The 22,131-nt window shown below is 42.4% G+C and overlaps 1 protein-coding gene across 1 annotated transcript in view; it reads right to left on the bottom strand.

The window, feature by feature from the left end:
* LOC124556842 (cAMP-specific 3',5'-cyclic phosphodiesterase-like) overlaps positions 1–19,888 on the bottom strand; it is a 931,691-nt gene extending 911,803 nt beyond the window's left edge. Inside the window, exon 1 of the mRNA XM_047130860.1 lies at positions 19,773–19,888. Within this exon, the coding sequence (XP_046986816.1) occupies positions 19,773–19,879 (107 nt within the window). The 5' untranslated portion in view covers positions 19,880–19,888. The remainder of the gene's footprint in view (positions 1–19,772) is intronic.
* Between the last annotated feature and the right edge of the window lie 2,243 nt (positions 19,889–22,131).

The following is a 22,131-nucleotide window of genomic DNA, read 5'->3' as shown; positions in this document are numbered from 1 at the left end:
CTAAGAGCAACACGCACATCCATGTCCGAGAGAAGACTCGAATCTCCGACGGAGTGACTTTTTATTTGCCATTATTTTTCTTTCTTAACTCTTTTTTTTAATTTGGAATCTGCCAGTATCGTGTATAATCTACAACTAAGTCCCAACCAGGAATGCTGATTGGTCGGTAAAGCGGCAGTTCGTGTAGCTATTGTGAGGATAGTTCCAGGTAACCAACGAATGAGTTAAATTACAATAAGTTCTTTAGTGCTGAAACTGACATTTTTCTGTCTGGGCTGGGTTGTTTGGGGGAGGAGACCAGACAGAGAGGTCATCGGTCTCACCGGATTAGGGAAGGACGGGGAAGGAAGTCGGCCGTGCCCTTTCGAAGGAACAATCTCAGCAATTGCCTGGAGCGATTTAGGAAATCACGGAAAACCTGAATCAGGATGGCCGGACGCGGGATTGAACCGTCGTCCTCCCGAATGCGAGTCCAGTGTGCTAGCCGCTGCGCCGCCTCGCTCGGTTTTCTGTCTGGGACTTGCTCGTAGAGGTTAGCTTTAATCACCGAGAAAAGGTGATCATGATATTACAGAGTTAGGAAAATAAAAGTGGCCCGTACAAGTGGATACTATTGGACGTGAATATGGGCATATACCCACCACGTGATCCACACCGGTTCAGAGGGTACTGCAGGCGTAGTGCAAAAGGGACGATGGTACTCACAGTGGAGTAACGGGTGTTCGTTGTGGAAAGTTACGTGACAACAAAGTCTTGGAAACGGTGTGGTTAGTTGTTTGTTGAGAAGTTTAATGGTCTCAATGTGCCAGCCAGCAATTAGTGTCATGCAGCGCTTAGTCCGAAAACAGCGGCAGATAGGCGCTGTTCTGAAAGTCAAAAAACTTTCCCAAAACGTGCCCACACACCAGAAAATGTGTCTGCAGTTCACCAGAAAATGCTTCAGAGATCTAAGAAATCGACCCGACGCCTGTCGCAAGATACCAGCATATCACGCAATTATGTGAACACTTATTTGCCCCATCCTGTAGTTCTACCGCTGATTGTTGAACGCCGCTTTTTCGGACATATGGCATATCATAAGGCTGTGGTTAGCTTTGGACATGGATTTTAATTCAGGGCTACAAAACGAGCCTTCTGCCGCATTTCAGTCATTTGCTACTTAAAATCAACTGTCGACAGCACATCTCGAATTTCCGTCAACCTCGTGGCAGCCGCTTACAACACTGCTCTGCGTTACACGTTAACAGCATTTATGAAGCGACCTGCCGTGTTTGTGTGTTAGCTTGTTCGCTTCCGAGCAGTATTCTGCAGCGAATGTGGCAACACTGTAGCGGCAAGTGACAGACTTCAACTATCAACCAATTTTAATCGGACTGTGGGAGTCTGTATCTCGTGAAAATATCATAGTGGTAAAATTAGAACGATTCCAATTCTCACAGAGGCGGACCAACAACCTATCGACTGGAACAGGAAGGGCAGAGGGACCGAGTGGTTCACGAGATACCCTCCGCCACTTTCCGTACAGTGACTTACTGAGTATAGCTGCAGATGCAACAGCCCAAGGTAAAACGGGGTCGGGGCGAGTAGAAAGGTCACTTATTTTTTATAACTCTTTCGATTATAATACAAATAATCATTCGAGTGAGAACAATGCACCACTACTTGCTGATGGCGGATATTTGAAAGAAAGAAATTCTTGCCCTTTGATACAACAGTCTCGACGCTGAGGCCGTGATGTTGACTGTTGGGGGAGTTCACAGGACAGACAGCGGTCCAAGACGAGAGCGTGCCCGCACGCCTAACAAGCCACACGAAGCCGAGTAATAATCGCCGGATTATGGCGGGGCAGGGGTGGGGGGTTATACGACAGTGTCGTTAAGTCCGCGGCTGCTTTTGTTTTCGCACAGTTACGGTTTGCCGCCACTAAACTCGCTGAGGCGCCGCATTAACAGTCTACAACACACCATTTTTGGCAAACAATGGGCTCTATGCGATAGTAAAAATTTTAACACCCCAGTGAAAATCGAGAATATCTTTTGAATAAACAGATAGAATTATTTAGAGAATTACTGAGAACATAACATAACAACACACAAGAGGGCACAGAACCAACACGTAACACAACGATGTACCGTAACCTTATTCGATTATCAGATCAGACGCGTGTTTAATTATTCGTCTGTACGATATACGTGTGAACATACCCTTTCCTTGCAGAATTCTGGTGTTGATTCTTCCAGACTATAGGAACAACAAATATTAATTGAGCAGCTCAGGTTTCCAGGGACGCTGGACAGCATGTAAATAGACGATGTGCCCAAATTTGACTCCTGAGGAGGGGGGGGGGGGGGACGGAGTTTTTTAAAAAAATCAAAATTTTAGCAAGATGCAAAATATTCAGGATCATTAATAAAACCCATCATCAATTACACAGCCATTCCCTGTCGCATCGCAGATTTCTTTCTGCGATTAAATAACAGTCACATCTTTCACACGAATGAAGCTCAGTTTCAAAACATTCTTCTTCTATCATATCTAAGTATCAGTCTTCCTTGAAACTACCAAAATGTGATGAGAACTTTTCGGCAGTTACAGACTGGTTTTAAATCAACTGATCTTCCCCGATGTCGCGTTCTGCCACTATTTCCATACTACTGTAAATACGAGGGCAGTTCAATAAGTAATGCAACACATTTTTTTTCTCGGCCAGTTTTGGTTGAAAAAACCGGAAATTTCTTGTGGAATATTTTCAAACATTCCCACTTCGTCTCGTATAGTTTCATTGACTTCCGACAGGTGGCAGCGCTGTACGGAGCTGTTAAAATGGCATCTGTAACGGATGTGCGTTGCAAACAACGGGCAGTGATCGAGTTTCTTTTGGCGGAAAACCTGGGCATCTCAGATATTCATAGGCGCTTGCAGAATGTCTATGGTGATCTGGCAGTGGACAAAAGCACGGTGAGTCGTTGGGCAAAGCGTGTGTCATCATCGCCGGAAGGTCAAGCAAGACTGACTGATCTCCCGCGTGCGGGCCGGCCGTGCACAGCTGTGACTCCTGCAATGGCGGAGCGTGCGAACACACTCGTTCGAGATGATCGACGGATCACCAAACAACTCAGTGCTCAACTTGACATCTCTGTTGGTAGTGCTGTCACAATTGTTCACCAGTTGGGATATTCAAAGGTTTGTTCCCGCTGGGTCCCTCGTTGTCTAACCGAACACCATAAAGAGCAAAGGAGAACCATCTGTGCGGAATTGCTTGCTAGTCATGTGGCTGAGGGTGACAATTTCTTGTCAAAGATTGTTACAGGCGATGAAACAAGGGTTCATCACTTCGAACCTGAAACAAAACGGCAATCAATGGAGTGGCGCCACACCCACTCCCCTACCAAGAAAAAGTTTAAAGCCATACCCTCAGCCGGTAAAGTCATGGTTACAGTCTTCTGGGACGCTGAAGGGGTTATTCTGTTCGATGTCCTTCCCCATTGTAAACGATCAACTCTGAAGGTATTGTGCTACTCTTCAGAAATTGAAGAAACGACTTCAGCGTGTTCGTAGGCACAAAAATCTGAACGAACTTCTCCTTCTTCATGACAACGCAAGACCTCACACAAGTCTTCGCACCCGATAGGAGCTCACAAAACTTCAGTGGACTGGTCTTCCTCATGCACCCTACAGCCCCCATCTCGCACCGTCGGATTTCCATATGTTTGGCCCAATGAAGGACGCAATCCGTGTGAGGCACTACGCGGATGATGAAGAAGTTATTGATGCAGTACGACGTTGGCTCCGACATCGACCAGTGGAATGGTACCGTGCAGGCATACAGGCCCTCATTTCAAGGTGGCGTAAGGCCGTAGCATTGAATGGAGATTACGTTGAAAAATAGTGTTGTGTAGCTAAAAGATTGGGGAATAACCTGGTGTATTTCAATGCTGAATAAAACAACCCCTGTTTCAGAAACAAAATGTGTTGCATTACTTATTGAACTGCCCTCGTAATTCGTGTCTTTATTTTACAACCATAACATTAATTTGATGGTATTCATACCTGTCAGCTCTTGCCTTCTTCGGAATTGAGGGTGTTTCGCCTGTCTCATATATTGCACAACAACTGGAATCATTTTGTTATGACGGCACTCCCAGTAATTCTGAGGGAATATCGTTTACTTCAATGGCCTAGTGCTCTGTCAAATTATCCTCGCAGTATCACATCGTCTTCTTCTCTTTCTATAAGACTGTCCTCCCCAAGTTTACTTCCCTTCTATAGAACCTAATATATATTTTCGTTTTCGCTTTCTCTTCTTTACTTAGTACTGGATTACCATCTGTGCGTTTGGTATTCATTTCTAAAGGTCTCTAGTTGTCCTATCTCAGCCCTAGTTACGCATGCTTTTACAGCATTGCATTTGTTGTCTAGCCATTCCTGCATAGCCATTTTGCACTGTCAATTTCATTTTTTAGACGAGTATATTTCGTTTCGCCCGCTTCACTCACTGCATAATTGTATTTTCTCCTTTCGTCAATTAAATTCAGCATCTACTGTGATATCAAAAGATTTATTCTTGGTCTTGTGTTTTTACTTATGTTATCTTCTTCTGCTATGCCTGTTTCACCATCTCTCAAAGCTATCCATTTGTCTTTTGCTGTATTCCTTTCTCATGTTGCAGTCGAACGATGACTGATATTCTCAATGAAATTCGACGATTTCTGGATCCTTCTATTTATCGACCGTTCCGCAATTTCTTGCATTTTTAGTTTGTGTTCATAATCAGTAAACTATGGTCAGAGACGCATAGACGATGACTTCCCCTTGAAATACCTTGCAGTTCAAATTATGGTTCTGAAATGTGTATTACCATTGTATAAATCAATCTGAAACCTTTCACTGTTCCCAGGTCACTTCCACATTTACAGTGTTATTTGACGATTCTTAAACCTAGTGTTTGCGATGATTTAAATTATGCTCTGAGCAGAATTATACACGTTGACTTTCTTCTTCATTGCCTTCCCCCAGTCCATGTTGTTCCACTTTTTCCTTCTCTTTCTTTTCCTACTGCCGATGTGTGGGTAAATTGAATTCCTAAGGGACCAAACTACTGAGGTCACCAGTCCCTAGACTTATACTTTAACTTATGCCAAGAACAACACACACACACACACACACACACACACACACACACACACACACACACACACCCTTCGGAGGACTCGGGAGGGTCGGCGCAATCCGTCACATGGCGCCTCAAACCGCGTGGCCACCCCGCGAGGCTTTCCTACTGCCGAATTCCAGTCACCCGTCGCAAATTTTCTGCTGCATTAACTATCGGAATAATTTATTTTATCATATCAAATATTCTTTCAATCTCTTCATCATCTATCGCTGTAGATTGCATATAAACTTGTATTACTATGGCGGGTGCTGGGTTTGTATCTATCTTAACTATGGTAGTGCGTTCACTATGCTATTCACGGTAGTTTACTCTCATCTGTTTTCTTATTCGTTATTAAACCAACTCGTGCATTAATCGTATTCATACTATTGGTAGTGTTTTATTCTGTTTGATAATGCAACATATACAACAATAACAAAACGCTTTAATGAATATCAGCAAAAAAATGGTTCAAATGGCTCTGAGCACTATGGGTTCAAAATGGTTCAAATGGCTCTGAGCACTATGGGACTCAACTGCTGAGGTCATTAGTCCCCTAGAACTTAGAACTAGTTAAACCTAACTAACCTAAGGACATCACACACATCCATGCCCGAGGCAGGATTCGAACCTGCGACCGTAGCAGTCGCGCGGTTCCAGACTGCGCGCCTAGAACCGCGAGACCACCGCGGCCGGCTTAATATCAGCACCGTATCTTTGCAAGGGCGATGAATGTCATCATCTTAACATCACAATATACCGCACAACATTTTGACAGATCACTAACTGCATCGTTCTTCTTGACACTAGGCTCATAGTCCCATAAACCGGTGCTACTAAAACCAGCGTTACTGATTTCAGAGACTAAAATTTAGTTACTCGCTTTTTAGGCCAGGGTACCAAAATTCAGCTCCGCAATACCTTAATCGTGATCAGATTAGATACGACTGCAAATTTATCGCGATAACGCACCGTTACAACCAGCAGTCCCCTCTTTGGTATTCTTGAGATTACACATGTCAACATACACTACTTGAATTTCGGCCGAGCGATGTGGCGCAGTGATTAGCACACTGGACTCGCATTCGGAAGGACGATGGTTCAAACTCGCCTCCGGCCATCCTGATTTAAGTTTTCCGTGATTTCCCTAAATCATATCACGCAAATGCCGGGATGGTTCCTTTGAAAGGACACGGCCGACTTCCTTATCTATCCTTCCTTAATCCTCGCTGTTTGGTTCCCTCCCCCGAACCAACTATCCAACCAATTTCGATAGAAGCTGTTCAGAACGAATAGCAGAAACACATCCACTACCTTATCACCTAGTATCCGAAACGAAGAATCGGCGCTACTCAGGTAAAAATTTTCACCGCAGATTACGCCACCAAAGGCGTGAGATTGCACAGCACAAGAAGGAAGGATTCGTATCGAATACAATTCTGGTCTTCAGGCTAGTTTCTCAAACAATGCCCCAATTCATTTCTTCACCCGTCCCCCGAGGCAGAGGTGATTTATTGCCTCTAACTACAACTGGAAGAGAGATTTTAAGGTCTCAGCGTATACATTACATACAGGCTTTAACATGATTAAGCCTAAAACAGGTGAAATGGTTTCTTGAAGGTGCCATACTCATAATCGTGTTTCGTAACCTTGTTAACGGTGCTTATTTTCAGTCTATTATGCACCATGGCGTCATATGCAGGGCCAAAGTGTATTGGTAAAGAATAGCCCAATAAAGGAAGCACACAAGTATCGGCCATTTCAGCTCAAGCAGGACGTAGTTTAAACTCTGCTATCACTGTAGATACACAGCCATGGGATATGTGGCTAGCAATACTGACTCAATCATATTAACTGTAGCAATCGATCACTGAACATTAAATATACACAAAAAATGCAAATCGTCCAGAATATGTGGACCTGCTACAGAAGAATGCTGAAGATTAGGTGGGTAGATCACGTAACTAATGAGGAGGTATTGAATAGGATTGGGGAGAGGAGAAGTTTGTGGCACAACTTGACTAGAAGAAGGGATCGATTGGTAGGACATGTTCTGAGGCATCAAGGGATCACCAATTTAGCATTGGAGGGCAGCGTGGAGGGTAAAAATCGTAGAGGGAGATCAAGAGATGAATACACCAAGCAGATTCAGAAGGATGTAGGTTGCAGTAGGTACTGGGAGATGAAGAAGCTTGCACAGGATAGAGTAGCATGGAGAGCTGCATCAAACCAGTCTCAGGACTGAAGACCACAACAACAACAACAACAACAACATGTGGACCTGCAAGTTTCGTATTTAAATAGTGTACCGGGAGAACTGAACAATGAGAGAAAGAAACACCCGATGGTAAAATATTTGCAGCTCACTCATGTTATTCGATGCTAAGGTTTCTTGCAGCAGTATAGTAATTTTTGCTGTAGTATGCTACTTTTTTGTATATAGCCCGGCGTATCTCCTGTTTTCGTTTTTGTCCATTCTTTTTAAAAAAATTTCAGTCTTTTTTGTGAATTACGGAGCAAATAACATCAGCTCAGGTGCTCCTACGATGTATGAGGAAAGTAGACAGTACTAAATGAATTTCGATACCGTGAGCCACTGTTGTGTCGAGAAGCTACTGAATAAAGCATTTAGCGCGACGGAACGAGGCCAAGATGGCAGGCTGCAGAGAGGCCAGACGATTTTACAGCAATCTGGCGCGGACGAAGCCGCAATCTAATTATGTAGAAGGGCACTGGGCGCAGCATTTGGCGTCGGGTCCCAGGCACCACGAGCAAAGCTACAGCCATTCGTTGGCACAAGCCTCCAAAGTCGTTTCATCGTAAATGCCTACCGCTATTAACAGTCGTTTAGCTACAAATCTGTTCTCATACTACCAGTCAAGCCTTTTAGATATCGTACACAGCAACGCTCCTGTGCCTGCCGAAGTAAAATTCGACAGAATTCATCCTTTTCTGACAAAAAGTTGCGCGACTAGGTAATTTTGACAATAAAATTTAGTTGTCACGTTTGTGTTCGAGGTAACTGCACTGAACTTGGCAGAAAAAGTCGAGGTCGGGTATTAAGACGAATCAACTGAGATGGTTTTAATTAGATTCAGAGATAAGATATCGTGACAATATTCTCAGTGTTTCTGCTTATACAAAGGCTTTGAGGACTTAGTGGAACACATCTCAGGGTTTAAACATAATCCTGAGACGCAGGTATTTTGGAAACAGCAGATTTATGGCATTTACATATCATTAAAATGTCACCACCAGTGCCTCTTAAGTTCATAAAAAACACTGTAATTTTAGTATGTGTTAAAGTCATTACAAGCGTGATGATGATGATGATGATGATGATGATGATGATGATGATGCTTTGCTTTGTGGAACGCTCAACTGCGCGGTCATCAGCGCCCGTACAAAGTCCCAATTGTTACACAGTTCAATTTATTTTTTCACAGTCCAATCCAGCCACTGTCACAAATTATGATGATGAAATGATGAGGACAACATAAATACCCAGTCCCCGGTCAGAGAAAAATCCCCAACCCGGCCGTGAATCAAACCTGGGACCCCGTGATCCAGGGGCAGCAACGCTAGCCACTAGACCACAAGCTGCGGACCATTTCATTTAAAGAGTGAACGCGATACTAAAGACCAGAATTAACATGGTAGAGAGCAACATAAATGAACTGCCAGCTGAAGATGGAGTTTTCTACCAGAAAACCATTGTTAGCATTCAAAACAAACTCGGCACGTAGTAGATACGGTACATCGTCGTGTCTCAGGTGTGAGTTCACGGGACGCTACCCACAACTGAACGTTTTTCGCCGTTATCATTTCAAATCATTTTATCTTCAACCTGTTCATTTCAGTGCGTTTATTTCCATTTATTTAATCACAACTATGATCACTGTCTGCCTGGCACGGGGATAAAAGGATAAAATGTGTACCTGCTGAACTTATAATTGGTATACTTTCTTATTTACTAACGCTCTGATTCACACAGGTTACAACACAGTACATAAACGTTTACTGAAGTAAATTTTCTTTGCCTTAGTCTGAAACCAAGCACGTATGATTCAGCTACAGCCGGCACGGTAGCTCAGCGTGTTCGCTCAGAGGGTTTAACAGCCCTCTGTAATAAAAAAACTGAGTTAATCGATTAATAACGAACTTAAACGGATGTCTTAAGACGTCCGCCCCGGGCAGATGCAACGAAAAAAATCGAATAAAATGAGATAAAAAAAAAGCTACCTCTAAATTTAGCTTCTTTATTTCGCGCCAATGCGTAAACCCTACTAATATTTTTACCTTTTAGTTTATTTAATATCAAACGTAAAATACTGCAGGGGCAACAAACACAACATTTTTTTGTAAAGTGGTGTCTCTGAAACTGAAAAACTGCGTTTCTTACTATCGTCAGTTTTTAGGTACTAAACAAATACAACTGTCAGTAATTGTCAGTAAGTTGGCCGTTAATCATGAAAGAGATATTAAATAATATATGACGGTAGTATCTGTTCTCGGAAGAACAGTTACCGTTGATGGCCATGCAGCTTTTGCTAGAAATGAAATGATAATTAAATGGACACCCTAGCTGCAAACAGGCGTTGATATACTTCATTGGGGACATGTTGAAAATGTGTGCCCCGACCGGGACTCGAACCCAGGATCTGCGCGTTCGAGTCCCGGTCGGTGCACAGATTTTCAACATGTCCCCAATGAAGTATATCAACGCCTGTTAGCAGCTAGGGTATCCATTTAATTATCAGATATTAAATAGTTGAACAGAACTTTCTTATCTGCAGGAGGAAATGTTACGCTGTTAAGCGGAACTCCTAAAAAAGTTGTGTTAAAACAGTTGCAGGTGCGTTGGTTTGCTGACACTACTTCGTTCTCTTTAGTGATGTGAAATGAACACGAGCACGACCGTCAATATCTCTGAGACTGTTCAGGAATATCCAATGAATTTATCAATGTGAGAGACCTGTGGTCTCTGCTGGCATATTACCAAGTAGCAATGTATTTACTATTTATTCGGTTTGCTACGCACAGTTACCGTTGTCGCTGTGAAAATACCTTCACTTTAGTGAACAAGCCTGTCATACGCTATCACCAAAACCTACAAAACAAAACACAGTAATGCAGCAACCATCAGATGAGACACACTTATCACAGTTTGTTCAGTCTGTTCGGTCACGGTACAGGGATGTACGCAAAAAAATGCAGAACTGTGCCCTTAGAGGGATTGTCCAAAATGTCCAATAGGATACGATAGACTGTACGGAGGGGGCGCAATTGGCTGTCTTACTTGGTCAAGAATTCCACGAATCTGGCGTACCACTCACGCGGCTGCGATGATCTGAACAACAAGGTCCATGTGAGTATCGACCGGAGTCCAGCAAACTAGGCCCTTCATATGTCCCAAGAACAGTAAGTCCAGTGGTGTCGTCCACGGGGACTGAAGTGGCAGTGGAACAGGACAACTTCGACCATCCCCTTGTTGTCCAAATCAAATGCAATTTCTTATTAATGGGCCACAGTGGAACCAGCGTCCTTATACCAAAAAACTCGGAAAATATCCATAAATAACCTCAGAAATGTTGTCGGTGGAATTCAAATTCACTCAGTAACTACAGTTGTTCGCAGAAGCATTAAAACTGTGAATAATACAGGGTGATTCAAAAAGAATACCACAACTTTAAAAATGTGTATTTAATGAAAGAAACATAATATAACCTTCTGTTATACATCATTACAAAGAGTATTTAAAAAGGTTTTTTTTTTACTCAAAAACAAGTTCAGAGATGTTCAGTATGGCCCCTTCCAGACACTCGAGTAATATCAACCCGATACTACAACTCGTTCCACACTCTCTGTAGCATATCAGGCGTAACAGTTTGGATAGCTGCTGTTATTTCTCGTTTCAAATCATCAATGGTGGCTGGGAGAGGCGGCCGAAACACCATATCCTTAACATACCACCATAAGAAAAAATCGCAGGGGGTAAGATCAGGGCTTCTTGGAGGCCAGTGATGAAGTGCTCTGTCACGGGCTGCCTGCCTTGAACCAATTTCAGACGATAAGGTTTCATAACTAACCTTTTTCGTAGGACTCTCCATACAGTTGATTGTGGAATTTGCAGCTCTCTGCTAGCTCTGCGAGTCGGTTTTCCTGGGCTGTGAACAAATGCTTGCTGGATGCGAGCTACATTTTCATCACTCGTTCTCGGCTGTCCAGAACTTTTCCCTTTGCACAAACACCCATTCTCTGTAAACTGTTTACACCAACGTTTAATACACCACCTATCAGGGGGTTTAACACCACACTTCGTTCAAAATGCACGCTGAACAACTGTCGTCGATTCACGTCTGCCGTACTCAATAACACAAAAAGCTTTCTGTTGAGCGGTCGCCATCTTAGCACCAACTGACGCTGACGCCTAGTCAACAGCGCCTCAAGCCAACAAATGTACAACTAAATGAAACTTTTATAGTGCTTAGCTCTGCCTTTTGTCGTTGCAGAGTTTTAAATTCCTAAAGTTGTGGTATTCTTTTTGAATCACCCTGTATAAATTTTATTGTAACACTGTGAGTTCAGGTTTTTAAAAAAAATTCTTAACAATTTCTTAGTTGTGTTGAACTGACTGCAACTTCGTTACTTCCACTTCCTGTACTGCTCGCAGAACTTTTCGATTACAGACCCAAATTTATGTGCAAAATAAATACATCTAACCAACGTAATTAACTAATTTCGGAACTATTTCATAACAATAGGGCTCTTGATATAGTTTAGCACCATACCAAAGATAAGCTACTGGGCCTCGAATTCCGGAGCGCAGGAAGAGGAAGACCGAATGTAGCCTCTATCTAACTTAGTGGAAGTACACGCAACACATTCAGAAAACTGATACCTGATGATAACTTGTGCGAGTCTTCCAATGAGACAGTAATTTCTGTATATTTAACGAAATTATAGCTCATATAATCCAATAACACTTTATTGAAGGATCACTTCTACCCATCAGAATGCGTAAATTCAATTGTGACTCGTATATACAGTTTCCCTACTGTTTCAGAGCTTGCTCATAAAACGAACGTTTTACGTGGGAGTGCGCGAGTAATCAAACGCTTCCGTGTAGACTAAATTAAACTGAAATCATCACAGACAATTCCGATACAAAGTCAGGCACACGTTTCGCACTAACATTCTCAAAATATTCAAAAACATTTGATCTAATCATCCAAAGGTGAGCGTTGTACACTGTGGTCATCTGCCGAGCGGTTCTAGGCGCTTCAGTCTGGAACCGCGCGACCGCTACGGTCGCAGGTTCGAATCCTGCCTTGGGCATGGATGTGTGTGATGTCATTAGGTTAGGTAGGTTTAAGTAGTTCTAAGTCATAGGGGACTGATGACCTCAGCTGGTAAGTCCCATAGTGCTCAGAGCTATTTGAACTGTGGTCATCTAATCGAAAGTATAATTAGTATTCTCGTAATATTGCGTTCACAGTCCTGTCCGAGGCGCTAATGTGTTATAGCCTACCCTCTGACTTTCTAAAATACTGCAGGCTTGTGGACGTAAGAATATAGAAAACGACAGAACAAACTGTGAGGATGGGTCGTAATTTGTGCTTGGGTAGCTCAGCTGGTACGACTATTGCCTATCTGAGGCAAGATTCATGTCCGATTCTTGATCCAGCACACAGTTCAGGGAGTTCCATACTAGAATAACAGTTTACTTGAAGATTTTAGGGAGTATCTCGCCTTTCAGATGTCATTGTGTTATTTCTAAAGTGCGTTCTATCACCAAATACAGTGAATTACTGTTGTCTGTTGTGCGGCTCGTCCCGGCGGAGGTTCGAGTCCTCCCTCGGGCATGGGTGTGAGTGTTTGTCCTTAGGATAATGTAGGTGAAGTACTGTGTAAACGTAGGGACTGATGACCTTAGCAGTTAAGTCCCGTAAGATTTCACACACATTTGAACTCTTTTTTGAACTGTTGTCTGCATTTTTAAATTGTGAGGGTACAAATTTTAGAACAGGAGTTGCTAAGAATAGGCTTGCAATCTGTACCCTGACTTGTGTACCATAGCATTGCCTAGCTCTACACTTCCCCCACCACCGCCTCATGCTGTCTGAGCTTGGGGGTGAGGTGGGAATTGCGAACACACCGACTTCAGATTGCAATGTAGTCGCACCACATACGACTCGGTTTTGTATTTCATATTTTTTCAATAATCCAGATCACAAAAAACAAATTGCAGTGAAACTTCCTGGTAGATTAAAACTGTGTGCTGGACCGAGACTCGAACTCGGGACCTTTGCCTTTCGCGGGCAAGTGCTCTACCAACTGAGCTACCCAAGCACGACTCACGCCCCGTCCTCACAGCTTTACTTCCGCCAGTACCTCGCCTCCTACCTTCGAAACTTTACAGAAGCTCTCCTACGAATCTTGCTAAACTAGCACTGTATATACAATTTACACGTCTACACATGCTCCGCAAGCTGTTGTCCAGTCCATGATGGGTTGTATTTTGTGCCAGTATCCATTTTCTGTTCTATTGCCTTTGCGTTTCGAAGGTGGGTAGAACGAGGATTGTACTCTTCTGTATCCGCGCTTATCTTTTTTATCTTACTCTCATGATCACTACACAGTGGGATACAATGCTGGAAGCTGAATTGTCCCACCGTCTTCCTACCTTTCTACATTTATCCAACAGGGTTTCCTGAGTTTTGCGTCGCCCTTCTGGCAAGGATTCTCATTTAAGTTCCCCGAGCATTTCTGTTACGCTTTCGTACGGGCTATGCTGACCTGTTACTACCCTCGCAGCACGCCGCTTATTTAGTTCGATGCATACTGTCGTGCTTACTTGGGGGACTAGAACACTGGAGCAATACTGTAGATATGGTGGCACTTGCGTCTTTTATACTTTTCCCAGAATAAAAATTGAAGATCTTAGTTGCCGTGCTACTGACGTCATGTACGGTTTCCTTTTGACGACGTTTTGCAATATTAAGCCACGATAATAAATCGTGTGACAGGAAACAATAGTTAACCAATAAAGGGTTTCTCTTATTACTAATTCCGTTACATTACTTATTTGAAGAAACATTTTTAACGACCTGAGCAACCCGGCGTTGTCCAGGTATTTATTTATAGCTGTGCCCGAGACCCAGTAGATTTGGAATTTATTATTTACTTATAAAGATTCTTTCTCTACGTTTGAAGTACTATGATTGGGAACATGATTGAAGAGCTTGTTTGATTCATTAACACGGAAGAGTGTCACATAGAGTAGGTTGGCATTTAGGTCCATGCCCGCAACATGCAACATTTGACCTTTTGCTTTGTTTATAGGCATGGCATAACACAAACTCATCGGGAGTTGTACATGTTTAAAACGAAACGGCAAATTGTTAGGAATAAGTGGGATTCGGGGTACAGAAACTCGCTCGCCTCGCCATTTCCCATTAAAATTTCCTTTTGTATGACATGTTTCAGGGAATTAACTTTACGTCTCTGTGAGTAAAGGGCTGTGCAGAGCGAGATAAGACATGATGCTCTCGATGAGAGTATGACGCACCTTGCTGTCTGAAGGAGTTTCCATAGAGCGAGTTAAATCCTGATGTTCTTGAGTTGGAGCAAGTCTCAACCTCACGATCTTCATTGGATTCTTGACATCGCGAAGTCCTCAGTCTTTTAGCCATTCTGGTGTATTTAGAAAAACTCGAACGTTTTCTGGACACCCAAATCACTAAGCAAACTTAATAAATCCATTTTTCCTAGCAAAGAATATAAATGAAAGCTATCATAAAGACCTAAGCAATGTCGTTAAGTTTTTAATAGACAAAGTGAAATCTGTAAATTCATATATCCTAGCCAAGTAAATTCAACGTTAGTTTGCATAAAAAAAGCTTGTGGCACTTAATTCTGTCACTTATGAAACTTCCGAAAATACATTTGTCACTGGGTTTAAAAAGTAATAGCGCCATCTATTGGTTCTTTGGTATACTATGAAACCAACAACGCCGGCTAGTGTACTACGCCGCTGTGATTAAACATCTGAACTACTAAACTGACAAGGTGGTTTTAGATAAAATTTAAAATTAGTAACTTTTTCGCGTGGCAATTTTGATTAAAAAAAAGCAGATAGGTTGCCCGAAGCTACTCTCAAGTTACATGTGAAAACCCATGAAAATTTGTCTGTTAGTTTTGGAGATTAGTGTGTTCAGACAGACAGGATGGTTTTACAATTTCATTATTAGTAAAGATTTACCGACTCGATAACATGTATGGTCTAATGAGACTTATTACTTTAATCTACATAATTAACGTTTCGTCCTTGACAAAATGCTCAATACTTGCTCAGTAATGCTAAGGTTTTGTTACAGTCAGCACCACTTTGTTACAGGCATGCCTAGTTTACACAACACACGGTGCGCAATGTAGAACTCATTAAGGCTAATATAGAAACTGCTGCGAGATAAAACCGAGAATGGCCTACTGTGAACCTGAAAAATATGAAAATTTTTCTGTTGTCGTAACTTAATAATTAGTGAAGGCAGTCAAAACAACGAGAAAAAAAGGTACACTATCTTTTAGTTGAAACTTTACTTTAGCGAGCCAAATAAAAAAATACACCAATGGATATACCTCATTACTACAGACAGAGTAATGCTAGAAGCACTTTGAAATTTCGCTCCGATTTTGCTATAAATCGCCATAAATTTCGGAAGACAATTCGGATTTCGTGTCGCAGCTACAATCTAGCTAAGATAAACTTTGCCTATTAACTCACGAGTTTAACCTTAGATGTAAATTCGAGATTAATTTTATCCATTTTAAGTTTAGTTGAAGTCATGGCTGCGTCACATACAGCTATCCAAAGTCACAGGTAGTCGTTTCTTTCAAGATGAATAATGGAACACTGATGGTCGATGTAGAACACATCAATTCTCTTGGCGGAATCAATATTCATATTATAATGCATCTCTACTTCTACAGCTGTTTCGTAGATCTTAGGACGCCATAGATAGCGGTTCTAGGCGCTACAGTCTGGAACCGCGCGACCGCTACGGTCGCAGGTTCGAATCCTGCTTCGGGCATGGATGTGTGTGATGTCCTTAGGTTAGTTAGGTTTAAGTAGTTCTAAGTTCTAGGGGACTGATGACCTCAGAAGTCAAGTCCCATAGTGCTGACAGCCATTTTTTTTAACGCCATAGATAAACACGCTGCATGCCATTATGCCAGGTGCCATTTTTTCTTCGATGTTTCTATGCTGCAGTTTTCACTGGTTTCTTTCTAAAGTGGGTGTACATAATTGAAACACAGATAATATAAATTGCATAACAATGTTTTTTGCAGATGACTGCCGCTTTCGTAAATATGTTAAAATGTTACATGAATTGTAATATAAACAAGTCAGCTATATGAGCTTTGTTTTACACAATTGTTCCTTTTTTAAACAAATCCCTACTAGTTACGAAACAGCTTTACAGAGAGAGAATTACGAAATAGGGTATCGTACATGTAAACTTTTTTTCAAAGCCCTGGCGAAACAATGTCTCCGTCATTGCCTCTAGGCAGATTCGCTTTGAAAGTAATTTGGTGACACTAAAAACTACCATTGTTGCCAGAATTTCAGCTCCGAACGGTAACGTGTAATTCTGCAATAGTCTTTGACATGAACAGTATATGGCAATACCTTTCGTATAGAAAACTTTCAAAATATAAACTCAGTGGTGTTCCTAGCTAATTTGTTGCTGCAGAAATATACAGTCCTTTGTACGGGAAACCGACCACAAAGACTGACGACTCACAATTTACGATAACAAAGTAAAACTAGCTGAATTTATTATCATTTGCATGAAGTAATGAAAAGTAAAAAAACAGAAATATCAAGTGCTTAGCGACGACTGCCTGTGTTAAATCGTAACCAATAAAAATACATGGAACAAAAGTGACGTAACGTGGCACGCGTAAGCAATTTTAATTTTCGTCCACCTTGCGGACGACAGAAGAGGTAGCATTAACTTATCGTACACTCACCACACGCTTTAGGGTCTACAAGAAAGCGATTATATAAAAACACATCCATAACGCACCATAGTGTCCTTCATACTGTATCCTGAGTGTGTTGTCTGTATCTGTGTTACAAGCCCCAAGCTTTGCCAAGATTACGCGTGATTATCGAAGCACTACTTTTTGGTCCTTAACCATCAACCAACAGATGTCTGAAGGCATCGATCAGATGTGAGTAGAGTATTTGCATCAGCGTTTGTGGCCAAACAATATTTTACTGCAGTAGCGACCAAAGCGCCACTGTTGAATGTCTCTAATTTTTAATTTCGTATTATTATTATTGTAATATATGTTTGAACATCATCTTTTAGTGAGATGAGAGTGTTATGATCGCCGACAGGATCAATAAATTTCAGGTTATGGGAGTACAGACAGAAACGACCTTTGACATGGCAGAAACTTCTTAAAATTGCAAGTAATTATCAGCTCGGTGACGCTAAGACTGTGCGGTTGTTAGGGATGGGAAAATATTCGTGATGCCGACCAAAATCAAATACCAATAATCGAGACGAGGCAAAATTATATCAGGATATTTCAAAAGCTCTATTATTTCATATATGTTAGTAATCTCCAGCTAAGCACGCGCTAGCTAATTGAGAAGCACTGTGTCTTATTTGTACAACAGCATGAAGTTCAACTCTTGTTACTGGAAACCAATAGTGATTACCTTAGTTACTACACTCGTAACTGTGAATCCCTTCACGTAGAACAAGGAAGAACAACTCGTACTCAAAGACGTGTGAGCCATTTTGCGTCATTCTTTATAATGCACTGCGAACATACTTACATCTGTTGGAAAAGGAAACGGGTTTTAGAGGATAGTTAAAATTATTTCTTGTTGATAAACGTGTCTGCAATACAAGGGAAAATGTTATCATATAGGATTAGTAAGTGCTCAACAATTAACGAGGATCTAGTAATCTGTTCACTGATATACCGTATATGCTGTGTTTGTCTTTGCGAAAGAAGGTTTCTGAAGTTCGTTTTCTGTTTTCTCTTCGAGATGCAAAGAACGAATGTGGTGTAACAGTAGTGGTGACAGATATAGCGTCGGTAGGTGCCCATGTGTTACATTTCTCAACAACTTTATATAAAGCGATCATGTGTTTACTTGTATCAGAAGTGGAGTCAGTACAGTATCATGTTATAGTTACATCGTTGTTTGTCCTCCTTCTGGACGTTGTAATACCTTTGTAAACTACGTTCATATGGTTTTCTTTCCTAACCACCTAACCATGTACCGAGCGAGGTGGCTAAGTCAGTGAATGCGCTGGACTCGTATTTGGGGGGGGGGGGGGAGGAGTTTGTGGCCATCCTTGCTTGAGTTTCCCATAGTTTTCCCAAGTTGCTAGTGTGAATGCTGAGATAGTTCCATTGATTAGGGCATTCCTATCCCCGTCTAATTCTACCCTACGTTGCGTGTGTGTTTAATGTATGTTTCCGTATTGCATACGACATGTCCGATACTGTTGTACTATATGGTCCAAAGACGAATAAATAAAATAAACTGGATCCCCTCTACAATCGTAAAGCTAAAGTGATTTGAAATGTGGCTGCACCGTCCGCCGAAAGGTAAAAAAAAGCATGGGTGGATCACAGATCAATGATTAAGTATTTTACGGTACTGGTAGAATTCTGAAATTCTTACCGCCATCAGATGCAGTAAAGCAACATATTTTGTCCATATGTTTCGAAACGATTAGAGTTTTATCCAACTTGTCATCGATGGAAAAGTAGAAGGGATACACGCTCTTGGAAAGAGAGGAGTTGCATGGGTCCAGAATCACAGATAATGGCTCGATTTTGAACGAATTGCCACACTACAACAGCCTGGAGTCAAGAAGAATGTTCCATAATAGTTGTTAATCTTCTTTAAGGACATGCCAATAAAAATTATCATTGTTTCAAAAGCAATTTTTTTATCTCTCAGCAATATTGTGTTTATATCTCAGTAATACTTTCAAATGTTAGATTAGAGATTTAAACTTCGATCATCTCTGTAGTCTGTGTGACGGTCTTCTATCTCCTGGACCATGACAATCCGATCCATGTGTATAAAACTGACACTAGCATTAGTCGATCATAAAATTATTGCACCTAGGAGTGAAGGCGCTTCGGTCGTCTTATCGCGAGCTTTTATCGTGATATTTCACGAGGACATGCTGCACCACTTGATTGTATATGCACAACTGTCCTGAAAGCATTCACAGTGCGATGCGTTTTCCTTCACCACCACTATACTTGTTTGCCGTACCGTCACATCGTGTTTCCCATAACGGCCTAGGTGAAGTGCAATAATGACGTAGTCGGGTAAGGCACAATCCCGTTTTAAATCCGCACGGGAAATGAGCGCGGATGGTCGAGTATGCGATGCGGAGAGAAGACACGTCGAAAACGGCTCGTAACAACGGTGTTTGCTTCAGACATCAGGGCGGGTGCATTATCACGAATGTAACAGACAAATACAATGGACCACAGAAGCGCTGTATCGTGTTAATCTAGACAACGTGAGCAGTCGTAGCACCAAAGGGGCAATGTGACAGAAACTCACGGTTTGATAGGTAAGTACACGATGCGGTAGGCCGGTCTGTATGGTATGGTACCCAAGCTGTCAGACCGGCGGCGATTCTTGACGAGGTCGCTGTCGCGTTTCTTCATGAGGTCGAAATCGTGTTGCACTGCGTACGTGTAAGGCACCATTCCACTGCGACTCACTGTAATACCCGGCGCCCGTCAACAATCTGGGATCATCTCGCCTCGACACCGAGGTTTGTCAGAGCACAAACAAACTCGCACGAGGAAGGTCGGCTTGCTCGCGGGCTCGACTACATACTGAGTACAGGGTGCGCCGAAGTTTCCGGTGCGAACAGTCCGGGAAGTGACGCGCGTGAGCCGCCACAAACTCCAATCTTTGACGTCCGCGAGCGGCCGCGGCAGCCAGTAGACTGCCATCAGCTGAGTGACGGCCGTAGATAACTGACAGAACTCCCTGGTGGCCGGCCGCGCAACTAACCCGCTCATGCTAGCCGCGCGCCAGCCTAAAAAAAGTACCGTCTAAGGAAAACACAGCCAAGCCCACTCGCTCTTCACTACTCGCGGCCCCGCGCCTAATCCACTCACCTACGAAATCTGAAGAACACGACAGCTATGATCACTGACACATTGTTTTCTTCGGTTCACTTCAAACACTAATCTGCTCTCCTTAGCAGTAATAGTTCTGTTCATCAGTAGACAGCTCTTTCAAGAATGTTGAACGTGTCGCAGTATTACAGATTAAAAACAAGAAATATAATTTATATATGCAGGCATTTCTAAACGTTCATGGACAGGTCGTTGCCAAATAAATTGTGTCCTAATAAAAAAGGCACAATGTAATTTTTTAGTAAATACGTAGGTTATTTGAAAATTTGAATTATTTTTATCTCGTACACATTAGTACACAATATTGTGACCTTTGAAAAACAATATCGGACAAATTTTGACGATTCATGGTTTCACATGGCACACAGACAGTGGAAGATATACAGGATGCTTCAAAAAAACACCGACAAGTTTACGCGCAGGTTCCTTACACCAACACAAAAAAACAATGTCTAGTAAAAAACAGCTCTGAAGCGCGTATCTTAAGAGTAATGTGCACTTGTTCATTAGAAGAAATGTGTTTCACACTAGCGAAGACGGAAAAATTAGACACTAGCGAAGATGAACAAAATAGGAAAACTAAGATCACAGTTTAACGTCCCGTCGACGGCGCGTTCGTTAGAGACGGAGCACAAGCTCGGATTAAGAAAGGCTGGGGGAGGAAATCAGCCGTGAACTTTTCGAAGAAATCATTTGGCATTTGCCTGGAGCGATGTACTTCAAAATGGTTCAAATGGCTCTGAGCACTATGCGACATAACTTCTGAGGTCTTCAGTCGCCTAGAACTGAGAACTAATTAAACCTTACTAACCTAAGGACATCACACACATCCATGCCCGAGGCAGGATTCGCACCTGCGACCGTAGCGGTCACGCGGTGCCAGACTGAAGCGCCTTTAACTGCACGGCCACACCGGCCGGGTGAGCGATTTACTAAAATCACGGAAAACCTAAATATGGATGGCGGCATGGCGATTTGAACCGTCGTCCTCCCGAATGCGAATCCAGTGTGCTAACCACTGCGCCATCTCGCTCAGTCGAAGATGAATAAGTCCTCACAGCACTTAAGGTATGCATTTTAGAGCCCGGGTTTACTAGAAATGTTTCACTTATTACTGTATAAGCAACCTGTCCTTAAACAGTATCGGTGGTTTTCTTTTGACACTCTGTATATTTTATAAATGTATACAATGTATAGCAAACAATTTCGAGGAATTTCGCAATGGGTCTCCTGTGAAACAGTATCTCACAACATGCACCTGCAACTGCTGCAAAAGCTCAAGACGGAAAGCGTCATGTCAAAGTTGAAAACCTGATAATGGAGCTGGCAGTCAGAAATACTTATCGGAAATAAAAACTATAAAAATGCTAACATAAACATGAAAACCGAAATATAGCTATCCGACCGACTTTTACTCATAAACCCGCCCTGATAGCCACGCATTAGCAAGCCTTGGATCAAATCCGCCTTTCAGATTGACGCCGGCCGGAGTGGCCAAGCGGTTAAAGGCGCAACAGTCTGGAACCGCGCGACTGCTACGGTCGCAGGTTCGAATCCCGCCTCGGGCATGGATGTGCGTGATGTCCTTAGGTTAGTTAGGTTTAAGTAGTTCAAAGTTCTAGGGGACTGATGACCTTAGAAGTTAAGTCCCATAGTGCTCAGAGCCATTTGAACCATTTTTTTCAGATTGACGACGAGGAACGGTGTGCCGGAGAGCCTGGATGGGGTTTTTAGGCGGTTTCCCTCATCCATTTAGATGAGTACCGGGT

Source organism: Schistocerca americana, chromosome X (genome assembly GCF_021461395.2).
Source record: "Schistocerca americana isolate TAMUIC-IGC-003095 chromosome X, iqSchAmer2.1, whole genome shotgun sequence".
Classification (NCBI taxonomy): Eukaryota; Metazoa; Arthropoda; class Insecta; order Orthoptera; family Acrididae; genus Schistocerca; species Schistocerca americana.
The sequence above is the reverse complement of the archived record's forward strand: the minus strand, read 5'-3'. Positions and strand labels throughout refer to the sequence as shown.